Source organism: Mus caroli, chromosome 19, assembly GCF_900094665.2.
Source record: "Mus caroli chromosome 19, CAROLI_EIJ_v1.1, whole genome shotgun sequence".
Lineage (NCBI taxonomy): Eukaryota > Metazoa > Chordata > Mammalia > Rodentia > Muridae > Mus > Mus caroli.
In genome coordinates this window covers 22,269,807-22,283,572 of record NC_034588.1, presented here as the reverse complement: position 1 = coordinate 22,283,572, position 13,766 = coordinate 22,269,807, and the positions used below count along the sequence as shown (strand labels likewise).

General features: G+C 46.5%; 1 protein-coding gene across 3 annotated transcripts in view; it reads right to left on the bottom strand.

Moving 5' to 3' along the window:
* The window catches only part of Dock8 (dedicator of cytokinesis 8), a 203,828-nt gene that overhangs the window by 57,390 nt on the left and 132,672 nt on the right, over positions 1 to 13,766 (bottom strand). For all 3 annotated transcript variants that reach the window (XM_021151299.2, XM_029472366.1, XM_029472365.1), the window contains 2 exons: positions 8,704 to 8,799; positions 5,941 to 6,036 (listed from right to left, as the gene is read on the bottom strand). In XM_021151299.2, the coding sequence (XP_021006958.1) occupies positions 5,941 to 6,036; positions 8,704 to 8,799 (192 nt within the window). The remainder of the gene's footprint in view (positions 1 to 5,940; positions 6,037 to 8,703; positions 8,800 to 13,766) is intronic.

Sequence of the window (13,766 nt, the reverse complement as noted above, 5' to 3'; positions counted from 1 at the left end):
CTTCCTTCCTTCCTCCCTTCCTCCCTCCCTCCCTCCCTCCCTCCCTCCCTTCCTTCTTTTCCTCAGACTATTTTATCACAGAAATAGGTCAAGTGTCCACTACACTGGGATTTCTCATGGCTGTGTGCTGACATCCTGAAATCATGTTCATGAATTTGTCCAGACTAGTCAGAGCATGGCAGCAAAAAGCAATTGTCAGCTGGGCCTGCTGGCACCTACCTATAATCCCAGTACCCAAGAGATGGCTGGCTGCAGGAGAATTACTAACAGTTTAAAGTCTGACTGGTCTCCATAGTAAGTTCCAGGTCAGCCAGGGCTACAAAGTGAGACCCTGCCTCAAAGCCAGCAAGCAAAAACATCAGGCAAGTAACACACACACACACACACACACACACACACACACACACACACACACAAGCAAGTAAACAATCCAACAACAGAAAAGCAATTTCCTTTGAAGCTGACCCATCCACATCTGCCCCATCTGGTGTCTTGGAAACTGGCTTCCACTCTGAGCAAAATGGAACCCCTTGTTCACTGACAGCAGAGTTCTGTTTCTCAAAACATAAACCTGTCAAGGCCAAGACAAACAAGGTGCAATTCAAGAAGGAAGGACAGAGGCAGCTTTCTGGTCCATGTTTCGGATAATGTCCCTCCCGACTAGCTCAGGGCAGACCCAACCACAGAAAAGCCAATGTAAGAACCATGGTTTTCCTAGCCTAAAGGTCCTTTCTAGCCCAGGTCACACAGACATAGCCATAGTCCCGGAGATGCACACCCGCACAGGGAGACGACCTGAACGAGGGGTGGGAACAGGGTGCAATTTTTTGTTAGACAAAAGTATCTCTCTCACTGTACTTCCAGCCTAGGGCCAGGGAAGACAAGAGCTCTTTGTGCAGGTGACCCCAATCCCCATCCTTGGCTGGCTGACCCACCCTAGCGCCAGCCTGTTGAACTCATTGTTACATTCGGCTCCTGCCTGCTGAGTTTGGCCATCCCACAACCAAATAAATAATTCTCACAATAGTACTCCCCACTGATGGCCTGTGTCCAGACTGCCAGCAACCTGCCAGCTCTTGTGTCCCTGGGTCCTCACAAAAGAACCCAGCAAAAATATCAGTGGGGCTTGACCCATATGTAGGGTTTGGTGGGGACAGAAAAAGAATCTCTCCCACATTTGCCTCTGTGGCCCATTCTGAGAAGGGACAACTTTCAGAACCCCCTCGTGCAGGATGGCATGTCCCGAGGAAGTGAACTAGGTCACCTATTTACCTCGCAGCCACCAAGGTCTGAATCAGAGACTTCTAACTGCACAGAGCTCATTCATTAAAATGTGTGAAACGAACCCGAGGACTAAGTGTACTGGCTCCTGTGACAAAGTTATTGTTCATTAGCACCCGGTGGCCAGCACAGCTGGAGGTGTCAAACTGCCCCTCTGCTGCCAAGGAGAAGTTGTTCTCCTCTTCAGGTTTTCTGAGCACCAGTCAGGTACAGTGCACAGAGGACTAAGGTGCTGCCTGGGTCTGAGATCAATGGTCATTCTATGCCCACCACAGCCCCAAACCCCCACATGGCTTCTTGCCCTTCTCCATGTGTGAATGTTTATTCAGGAGGTGTCTGTACACTGTAGCAATGGCCCCTTCCCTATTTTCCTTTTGGCTTCTGGCTGGACTGGTGACCAGGAGACTGTAGCCTGAGGTCACTGGTGAACTGTTTAGCCATTTGTCACTCCTGCTGCCACTGAGTAGTCCTGGCAGTGTCAATGTTTTTCTATGGCTCCAACCCCTGCCGAGCAGATCTCTTCCCTGTCTCTAGATTTCTCTATGCCCTGAATGCCTGCTCCTTCTCTGTAATTCTTCAGAACAAACGAGGCTAGGTAACCAAAGGATTCAGGCAGCTGTGGCACCCTGGGTGTCTCTCTAGTCTTTATTGGCTTCTGCATCACCTCAGACACCCTGGGGAGAGGCCTTGTGATAAATGCTTTTCAGCTGACAGAGAGGCTACAGTCTGTAGAGCCCTGTGTATCTGCTGTCCTGGTGGGCTTGCATTAGGACCAACCCCATCAAAGTGCTTTGATCCATGGGAACTTCTCTAAACTATGTCATCTGTGTAGCATAAGGGGGTCCTAGAGGTAAGAGGGACATATTAACTTTAGATACCCCCTTCTCTTGGGCCAAACAAGTCTAAGTGAACAATTATACCAGTTAGAAGCAATTTTCACCGTCTCTGTCATTCTTAGCTCCTTGTAGTCATAAACAATGAAGTAATGCCACCAACCCTAGACAGATCAGGGAGCTCTTCTGTGGCTATTCTTCCTCTAACCCCACCTGCAAACTCAGAATCACAAAGACCTGGAGTCAAGGCTATAGGAAGATTAAACGAGACAATGCTTTAAAAATATTTAACACAGTAGCTGGCATACAGAAGTAAGATGCTCAATTCACTTAGGATGTTATTTTTCTTTTTTCAGGGGTGCCAACTGCTACTGACGTTACTCAACAGACAGAGTCACTGTTATTTCTTCCCAGAATTACAAGCTTGCCTTCAAAATGGAGCTACAAGATGCTCTGTGGAACCACTCAAGCTGAGCTCATGATGACGGGGAACCAAATAAGTCACACAGTGTTCTAACTGGATGGCATGGGTTAGCCTACTGTCAGTCAGTATAGTGGACTGAGATGTTTAAACTCTGAACTTCTCCAAGAGGCAAAATAGGGAACAGAAAGAACCTAGACTTGAGGGTTAGAGAAGGAGGCTCCACCCGTCCCCAGCTGAGAAAGGTGGCATATCTCTTTAGCCCTGCTGTGGGTTATGGGGAGAAGAGAACCTGCTGTGGGTCATGGGGAGAAGAGAAGTTCTCACAGATTCAAGGATGGACTTGAGAGCCTGCAGAGTTACTACCGGATCCCTCATGAAGTTGGGCTTGAGTCCCCGCCCCAGGGATTTCGGTGCTTTTCCCACAAGCAGGGTGTTGCCTAAGATCTAAGAGCGGATAAGGAAGTGCGTGTAAATGTGCGAGTTAATAACTAGGACACCTTTCACTAAGGCAAATTTAGTTCTTTTTCCCCCCCTGTCTGCAATTTTGACTTAGAATTTGGGATTATTTTATGAATTATTTATAGATGGATCATGGCCCAAGGGGATCTTCTCTGAGAGGAAGCTTGATGGTGGGTGAGACAGCAGGCAGAACAGGACATACAGAACAGGTTTTTTGCTTATTTTGTTTTTTCGAGACATTTTAAAAAATATTTTCTGTGCCTCCTGAAAAAAGAAGGGGATGAGTATTGTTACCAGTCCATTTTGTGCCAGACCACAGAGCTCATGTATACCCTGATGATGCTATTAACCAAAGGCTAGCAAGCTGTAGCCACAGGCCTTAACCAGCTTGGCTTGAAGATTAAGATCTGGTGCTGAATTGGTCAAAATTCCAGAGCCCTTTAGCTATGGTTAGGAGTCACAAAATAGAGGTGGTGGGGACTAGTACACTGTAGGTGTGCCTTGAAGTCACCTAGGAAGACAGGTACGTACGTACGTACGTACAGTTTCCTCCACTCCAACAGGAACCTCATTCATTCTATCAAACACTCCCATGGGATTGTGGGATCTGAGTCAGTGCACTGGGGTCATTCTCAGACTAGGCCTTGGGATGCTGAGCCTCTCAGGGATTAAAACTGTTTCCATGGTAAAAGACAAGATTCTTAACTCTGCTACCTGCCATGCCTTGCTTCCTCCAGATGTGTGGTATCTTCCTTTCCTTTGACCCTTTTCTTTCTGTCTGGTTGTTCAGTATTGCCGTTTTTCTCTGCCTCGGATTTCAATGGAGGAAACAGAGCTCAGGCAGAAATTCTACTCCTTTTCCTTAAACATATTCTTCAGTTAATGTGAGAGGAAGGAACCCAGTAAACATGAAGGACTGGGTTTTGGATGTCTTCCTCTGTAGGGGGAGTGGTTCTGATGCTTCGATGGGGAATGTGTGTGTGTGTGTGTGTGTGTGTGTGTGTGTATGAGGGAGAGAGAGAGAGAGAGAGAGAGAGAGAGAGAGAGAGAGAGAGAGAGAGAGAGAGCATGCTGAAGGTCCTGTTCCCCAATTGGTTCTTGACTGATCAATCAAGATGCTAGTGGCCAGTGGCTGGGTAGAAGAGGCAGGACTTCCATATTCCCAAAAGGCAGGCTAGGACATGCAAGGAAGGAGAGAGATTAGCCATGTTTTGGAGGGAGTGACCATCGGCTGCTTCCCCAACTGGGCGTGGGGTAGCAGGCAAGATTAGAAATGCAACTAAACTGGAGGACAGATTTAGAGATGTTGAGCTGGGCATGAGGAAAAGGACATGCTAGCCAAGGGAGGCTTAGAAGTACCCAGCCATTGAGCTAAAAGCATATTAAAAATAAGCTAGTGTGTGTGTGTGTGTGTGTGTGTTTCATTGGAGGATCCAAGGGAGCCAGAGCAGGGACTGGTAGTGCTATCTGCCCAGAGCTTAATTAAAGAGGGGTACTAAAAACTACATGCTACATCCCTCTATTGCTTTCTGCCTTATTACCTAGGGATTCCGTTTTTATTTGTTTGTTTTTTATTTGTTTTGTTTGTTTTGTTTTGTTTTGTTTTGAGACAGGGTTTCTCTGTTGCCTGTCCCAGAACTTGATTTTTTTTACACCATGCTGGCCTTGAACTCACAGAGATCCTCCTGCCTCTGCCTCCTGAAGCGCTGTGATTAAAGCTGTATACCACCATTCCTGTCCCCCCCCCCCCCCCCCCCCCCCCCCCCCCCCCCCGCTCCCCCCCCCCCCCACCTAGGGACTCTTACTGAACCAGAGGTTCCAGATTTGGCTAGGCTGGCTGGCCACTGAGCTTCTGGCACCCACCTATCTGTCCTCCAATGCTGGGGTTACATGCACATGCAGCCCCGCCTACTTTTGTATGTGGGCTCTGGGGATTCGAACTCAGGTTCGAATCTTGCAGAGCATGTGTGCTCTCACCCACTGAGTCATCATCTTCCCAGCCTCTGTTCTCAATGGCCTTTATGACAAAATCTTTCCATGTCTGTCAATAGTGAAGCAGAAGGAGGTCTCAGCACTCTTTTCATGAAAACATGGAGGAACAATAAATGTACCCTTCGCTGTTCTGCTGGGAGACTGACTCCATAGGTAGGTAAACAGATATACAGATTCCATATTCCTCCCAACCACTGTTAGTGTTGCTGGTTACTGCTTGTACGATATCGAGGATCACATCCTAGAAATCCAGTAGGTAAGACAGAAAACAATGGCAAATTGCATACAGTGCTCATAAGGAGTGAACGGGGTCTCCAAGAGGAGGCTAGTAAAGTTGAGACACCATTACTGAGTATGGTGGCCAGAGAAGGGCTCTGTAGGAGGTGGTGCCAGGAGACAGTGCAGAGAGTGTGTTGAGGGTGAGTCGTAAAAGGTAGCTTGTGAGAGGAAAATTTTAAAAAGGCTTTAGGTTAAAAGGCCAGGCCTGGTATTTTCTAGGAACTAAAAAGGGGCCCAATGTGGCTAAATGAGGGGACCATGGCATGAGACACAGGTACACATTAGGAATATACGAGGACATTTTAGCTATGGTTTCTTTTCACGGCACTTTATTTCTAGTGTTCTGAAGACCACAAGGAGGCTGACACAGTCTGTATGACACTGGCTGTCTGGGGTGGGCGGGATGGACTGAGAGCAAAGATACCTCAAGAGGCAAATGAGGACCAATGGTGGCTTGGTCAAGTGGGAACCCTGAGGAGATACAAAGACGGGGGTTGACTTTTAAAGTAGAGTCGATAAAGTTTGGTGGAAGATGGACGGAGGATGAGGGGCAGCTGCATTTCAAGGAGCAATCCTAGGCTTAGGACTAGGTCTTGACACAGGAAACTCTGCCTTCCCCAGGCGTGCTTTGCTCGCCCAGCCGGAGCATAGATACAAACACAAGAATCTTACCAGAAGCTCAAAGAAGAACCAGGCGTACTTGAAGACCGTTTCTCTCACTACTCCAGTGCTGACCACCATCTGCAGGGCAAGCTCCTCATGGAAATGCTAGACAACAAACAAACAAGAACCAGGCTGTGACGGCAAGGTTGATTAATACCCACTAAACCCCCTTTCCTTCTCTTCTGATTCAACAGCTGAGAGGCTTGTGTCCAAGGTACCCCAGGCCGTGACAGGAGGCAAAATCAGTGCGGAAATAACACATAGGAGGGCAGCGGGTGGCACTGCACCATGGCCCCAGCCTTACAATAACAGTTGCATCTGTGGAGCAGCTCTCCTGGGTGGTACTGGTGGTGTATGCTAGAGAGAAAGGACTTTCAAAGCCCCACCAACCACACAATGCATTTCCTCTCTCTGCTCTTAGTTTGCTCTTCCACAAAACTGAGTTGTTGGTTGCTATGATCCTCAAGTAACACTCAGATGGCTGGTGCCATCCTCAGAGTCTGAGGCAGAAGGTCTAGAGCAGGGGCTGAGGATCTATCTGCATTCTGTCAAGCTCCTGCTGGCACTGGGATGCCACACTCTGAGAACCACTGTCTGGATGATATATTCAGATGCCTTCAAGGTTGGACAAATCTTTGCATCATCCCATTATTGCTTCATGAGGGAAATGTCATGGATGAGTTTATGAGTGAAACTCTGAATTACAACACACACACACACACATGAAAAATTTTTTAAGGGGGGAAAAAAGGGAAGAAGGTGAGGATCAAAAATAAAACTAATAACTCATTTTGGTTTGCTTGATACTTCCATGCTCTCAAAATAGAACGAACTCCCTTTGTCTTGGGGGACCTGCTCGGTGCTGGGCAAATCAAGACAGTGCCACACCAACTAAAGGCAAAAGCAGTGGCTAGGATTCCTTTGGCGGTCACTCATCTTACACATGTGTGCAAAGCCTAGAACACACGCACACAGATAGACTCGTCTGTGGCTTTTCCGCAGCCAGGAGAGTGAGAACTATTTCAACACTCAAATTTCACATCTTTGGGTGGAAGTTACGTGTCAAAGTCAGTCCAAAGCAAAGACTGATGGTGATAATGATTGCTCATGACAGACTTTCAAACCATCCACAGGATTGGGGTGCTCACAATGGCATTTACGAGCTCTTATAGGCATTTAATGTGAGGGCTACTTATCTAAATTGGAAGGTGACAAACGGAGAAATCTCCGAGCAGATGTTACAGTGTTCTGGCTATTTTCCGCAGTTAAGTTCTGCTCATTGGCTGGTTTCACTCACTCTATGGGGGTAGTTTAAACCTTAGTTATCTTAGTGCACGGGAGCACATCTGTTTGCTGATGGAGTCTTAAGTGAGGCTGTGCCATCTGGGAGGGGTTGGAGTTGAGTGTTAACCCCGCTGGTTGCCAACCGGGCACATGACAGCATGCTGCCCTTTCCACCCTCCCATGGGAAGAAGGACACCCTCCACCAGCCGTGGAGGTAGCCGCTAGAAATAGGTCAGCCTGTCTGCCAGAGTCTTAGGGCAGGAAGAGATTACATAAGGGTAAGCTGCTTCCCAATGTAATTCACGTTGCTTAGTGGACAGTGTTAGTGTAGGAACACCTTGCTCCAGAGGTTAGAGAAGACAGGCAAGTAGCAAAAGCGGTTGCTAAGCTATGAAGGCAACACACTGGCTAGCTCCCCCTCCCCCCAAAATAAAACCAACTCCCTCCTGGTCATTCCGGGTCAAGGCAAGCCAACCGCAATACCAAACAGGATGTACACTAAGGAAGTCGGACTTTAGGCAAATATGCTGATTGCTTCAGTGTTTTATTTTATTTTCAGACAGGACTCACTATGTAGTTCTTGTTTTCTAGAACTCTCTACGTAGAACGGGCTGGCTTGAACTCACAGAGATCTCTTTGCCTCTCCAGTGCTGGGGGATGGGGGCTAAGGATTGTGTCACATGTTTAGCCTTTTATAATACAGTTTTTAAAGGAAAGCAGAACTTGGGACCAGTGGCTGTGACAGCCTAATGCTAAATGTTAGGGTAGGTGACAAGTTAGTTTTGGGCCTAACCACAAGTTCCTGTCACTTTCCCTCTCAGAGTTAACTCCTGGAAGGTCTTGCCGACATCCAGAGCCTGGATTACTGCACGGTCTACAGCGTCAGCTCAGTGCCACCTCTCGTTCCCTATCCTTCACTCCTCCAGGCCAAAGACAGTCATTCGAGGCACATGCTCTCCTTGTCTGTAATAAAATCTTTCCATGCTGTTGGGGACTGGAAACAGCTTCATGTGTAACTGCAATTAGTGTATCTGCACTTTAAGGATCCTGTATGGTAATCATGACATCAACCTCTTGGATACCTGGCAGAGAGGGACACATGACGGACAACTGGTTTGATAGCCTATGTCTCTCTGGACCACACTCACTGTTCTGACCAGGGGGTCTTGTTGGTTTCAGGAATCCCCAACTTTGCATGTTTTCTGAACTCAGAATTGAGGAGGGTTACAGGTCAACCCCGAGGAATGGCTCAGGTTCTTTCTGGATGCACTTGGTCTCAGCCAAAAACACGTAGTCAAGAAGGCATATTACTTCATGTAGTATTAAAATAATATTAATTTTGCCACTTGCTTTTGTTAAGGATGTGTGTATGTTAGCTGGGCAGGGAACAGAAAGCAAGCACTTAGTGTCTGTTTTCAATTGTAACACGAAGACACCAGTGAGTCCTTTCTTGTGCTGAGATTACCCTCATTCCGCCCTGGTCTATACCTTTTTGCTGACTGGTCTTGGGGCTGCAGTTGAACCTGGCGCATCACTATTGCCGGAGCAATAGTAAGACATCCGGCTGCAGTTGCGATCGGCAATCTGAAACATATAAACTGGGATGAGGAAACTTCCTGGAAATCACAACCGCAGAATTCGTTTTGATTCTATGTTAGGCCTTTTCTGTACTGGAACCAAAATAACAGCCACATATAAATATAAAACAAAGCAAAGAAAGTAAATGATGTCACTTGTTCCTGAGATAGTCGCTGTTAATAGATTGATGGGCAGTAACATGGAGTTAAGTACAGTTGAAACACAGGAACCAACTCTTGGGGGATGGTAAAACCCAAGCAGAGACTACTGGATTCCCTTAGGGGATAAAGCGGGGTGCTCGTTGAGCAGCCATCCTACAAGGGTGCTGACAAAAACAGACAGACAGACAGACAGACAGACAAACAGACAGACAAACAAACACTAGCTTAAGTGACAAAGAAAGAAAGACCGGTCACTAAACAGAACAGGGGAGAGTTCAGAGGTCATTCTGGAAGTGCTCCTGACTGGCAAGTGCTCTCTCTATTCGCAGAGTAACCCAGCAAGTCGGAACCTAGGGTTAAGATAAAGAGAAAGCCAGGAAAATTCTCTTAAAGAGCCAGGTAATTTATGAAGGGTTGGGGGAGACAAATATGTACCCGCAAAGAGGAGTGATTGAGTTCTAAGAAGGAGGGGACACCTGAGTTTCAAAAAGCATAATCAACATAGGACACAGCGCCAAGAGCATGTGCAGTCCAGACAGAAACCCTGTGCTGTGTACAACAGACTGGTTCTAGGAAAGTTCTCTTTTCTTGGAAGCCGACATGCACAGAGACAAGCCATTTTAAGCAGACTGCAGGGAGTCAGGGGCAAGGGACCCTTACAGGCCTGTCCTTCTCTGCATAGCTCACTCTGAAGACTCAGAACTATGCAGAGTTCTACGTGGGAGAAACTCCACAGACTGGAGTAAGACTCATCAGGTCCCCAGGAGTGTACAAGCAGTGTGTGAGGACCAAGATCTGGTGTGTGTGTGGGGTGGGGTGGGGCAAAGAGGAGAGTCCTAGGAGGCCAGAGGGCTGAAGTGACTGACAGATAAGATGCAGGTTATCCATGCTAGGTAGGCAGCTGCTGCAGGCACCCAAGCATAGTGACAGACACGGGTTACACTTAGGCACAGGCATAGGCACAAAGGTAAACCTGCATAGGGGCCACATGAAGGTAGCCACACAGGCCTATGGACAGACACACACACACAGGCCTATGGACAGACACACACACAAGCCTATGGACAGACACACACACAGGCCTATGGACAGACACACACACAGGCCTATGGACAGACACACACACAGGCCTATGGACAGACACACACGTATAGGCAGGCTGGTGAAAGCAAAGGCAAAAGGAAAGTCCTCATATTTACACAGAGTGACATAAAAGTATCATTCTGCTAAAAAGAATTACATCACCACTTACTTCTCAGTTCCCTGGACATCTCTTGCTAGCCATTTTGCACTGACTCACAGTCCCTCAGATGCCCAGCATTAGCTAGCTACCTTGGTCCATGGCAGCCACCCATCTTATACCATGTTGTCTAAAATAAACTGGACTGTGGAGCTCTTTGTTCCCACATAGTGGCAAATGCTTAAAGGTACTAGGGCGAGTGCCAGGAGAAAGCTTGGTGACAGTCCCTTCCAGTACCCACTGACTGAAAGACTCCTCTAGTTAAAATACTCACTGCGTGGCCCATAAACCAGACAGGTTGTGTGGCAAACAACGAAAGATAGATGTAGGGAAACAAACATGCAGCACCACAGGGTTCTGCTCCCAGCTAAGGCTCAAAACCCACACACCAGAGAAGGGACAGTGAGATGCTACACAGGGATGGGATCGGCACCTGCAGTCAGACAAGCGACTGCATCAAGGTCCTGTGCATCAGTTTTCAGGTATGTGACCACAGAGCCAGTTTGCTTCCACACATAGCTAGCTACATAGAGACAATCTGCACTTGTGTTGGTACAAGTCACACCAAGACCATTTTTTTCCCCTTGCTGTAGGTTATGCTCAATGCCCTAAACATGTGCTCTGAGGATCTGACTTAACCACTAGCGGGGAAGATGGATATTAAAATATTTCAAATGAAATAGATAATCAACAAATCCAACCATGACGTAATCCCAGATGGACAAGTCCCACTGCAGAAACATAAGAGACTTGAAAAGTCAAAGCAACATGACTCCTCCAAAAATGACCAGTTCTATAATAACGAATTCCAATGGAAGGAAATAAGATGAGATCCCAGAAGAGTTTAAAAAGACTATTTATAAGAATGATCAATGACACTAAGGACAACACAAGTACATTTCTAAATAGATTTAAGGAGACAGCACTAAACAATTGTATAAAGAAGGAAGTCAATGCAGGATAGGAAAGAGAACTCAATAGCAATGTAGAAATGATGAAAAATAATAAACTGAAGTTTGGAAATGAAGATCTCAATAAATCAGACAACAACAAAAATCTCAGTAGAAAGCCTTACCAATAGAACGAATACAAGAGCCAGAAACTCACAAAGCTACAGCCACGTGAAGCTCGACAAAGATGCCAGAAACGTACACTGGATAAAAGCAGCCTCTCCAGTAAGCGGCCTGGGAAATCTGGACATCACATACAGAGTAAGGAATAAGGAAATTGATCCTCATCTCTCATTGCTCACAGTGTATGAGCATCAACTAAAAACGGAAGGAAGAGTTCAATGTAAGAAACTCCAAGACGGTTAGTGTAAGACAGAGAAAACACTTCAAAATGGCAGCAAATGCTCTGTGCAAAGAATCCCAAGAACTAGAGAATGGGATTGCGTGAAACGAAAAATCTTCTGCACAGCAAAGGAAGCAACAAGAGGCGGCCCACAGGAAACCTGTGGCAGACAGAGGGTTAATACCTAGACTATACTAAGGGCACTAAATATGGAAGAATGGAACTACCCAGGCAATAAAGAGAACAGATGGTTCTCAAAAGATGAAGAATAGTTAGCCAAGAAACACGTGAAACATATACAGGATCTTTAGCCAGCAGGAAAAGGCAACTCCAATACTCTTGAAGTGGAGGCAGGTAGGTCAGGAGTTCAAGGCCAGCCTGAAACATACTGGATAAACACAGCCTCTTTAGGTGGGGCTGGGAAAACTGAATATCATATATAGAGTAAGGACAGCAGATCCTCCCCCACCAGAAAAAAAAAGAGGAAAATAAAAGCATTAATGTAACAGCCACTGATTATATCTCACCCTCACTGAGGGGAGTCATCGTTATAAGAAGGGTGGGGTTCTTGAGTTCCTATACTAGGAGCTACAGACAGTTGCTGGCTTTGGGGGCAAGAGTTAGTTTTCTTTCTGGGAGTGGCCTCTGGTAGGTCAATCACACTCCAGTGGATGACCCTGGGCCATGAGTGTGTGTGTATTATATATACAATATGTAATATATAATATTATCTATCTATCTAGGCTGCACAAATTTGACTCTGTGGGTTATTAAAGAAAACAACAACAACAACAACAACAACCAGAAAGTAAGGACATGAAGTTTGGTGTGGGCAGAGAGATAGATCTTGGAAGAGTTGGCATGAATATCATGAAAGGGCCTGCCTAAAATTCTCAAATAATTAATAAAGACAGAAAAGAGAATAGTTGTAATAAAGTGCTGGTGAAGGTGGACGGACTCCTTGCTGGGAGTGTAAATTGTCCAATCCTTATAGAAATCAGTATGGTGGGTGCTCAGACACTGCAAATAGCACTACCCTCAGACCCAGCCAACCACATGTGGCTCGGTACCTGAAAGGCTATCAGTCACACACTGGAAAGACATGTGCACATCCATGTTTACTGCATCACTATTCACAGTAGTCACGCTATGGAAAGATCTTAAGTGTCTATCAGCAAATAAAGAGGTAGAGAAGATATTTTATACATGCAATGGAGTGTTATTCAGTCACAGAGAGCAAGGTTATGTCGTTGGCTAGGAAATGGGCATACCGGGAGACCATCATGTTAAGTGAAGCAAGCCAGACGTAGACAAATATTGCATGCGTTCTCTGGTTTGTGGTGTACACGTTGTATAGGGACACTTGAGTCCATTAAATGCATACGAAATGAGAGCAGAAGGGAAGGGGACCACCGAAGGGCATTGAGGGGTGAGGGTAAACGCACTCGGTCTACTTGAAACTATAAAACCATTGCATGTACAATGAATATGGACAATTAAACAAACAGACAAGACACAAAACACCCACCCCACATTAATAGTTCCGCTCTGGAAAAGTACCATCAAAGCACCCAACAGAGGTAGAGAGCTGAAACGATGCTCAAGAGCACTTGCTGTTCTTGCAGAGGACCCGGGTTTGGTTCTCAGCACTCACACAATGGCTCACAACCGACACCTCTGCTGGTATCTTCTGGCACATGGTATGCTCATAGTGTACATACATGCATATATGCAGAAATGCTTCTACATGCAAGTTTTTTATGAAAGTATTTGGCAAAGTCGATGGAGGGCAACTGAGTACCTAGCTAGGCATGGTGGCTCACAACTGTAAACTTAGCACTCGGGAGGCTGGGTCAGGAGAATAGCCGTGAGTTTAAGGTTGGTTTGAGTTACCTACTAGGCTAATCTGGGTTACAGAGTGAGACGCTATGTCAAAACACCTAAAAGAACCAGGCAGTGGTGGCGCATGACTGTAATCCCAGCACACAGGAGGCAGAAGCTGGTGGATCTCTGAGTTGAAGGCCAAACCTGGTCTACAGAGCAAGTTCCAGGACAGTCAGGTCTACACAAAGAAACCCCGTCTTAAAAGAACCCCAAGTTGATCTGCAACCCTATAGGTGGAACAACATTATGAACTAACCAGTACCCCGGAGCTCTTGACTCTAGCTGCATATGTATCAAAAGATGACCTAGTCGGCCATCACTGGAAAGAGAGGCCCATTGGACTTGCAAACTTTATATGCCCCAGTACAGGGGAACGCCAGGGCCAAAAAGGGGGA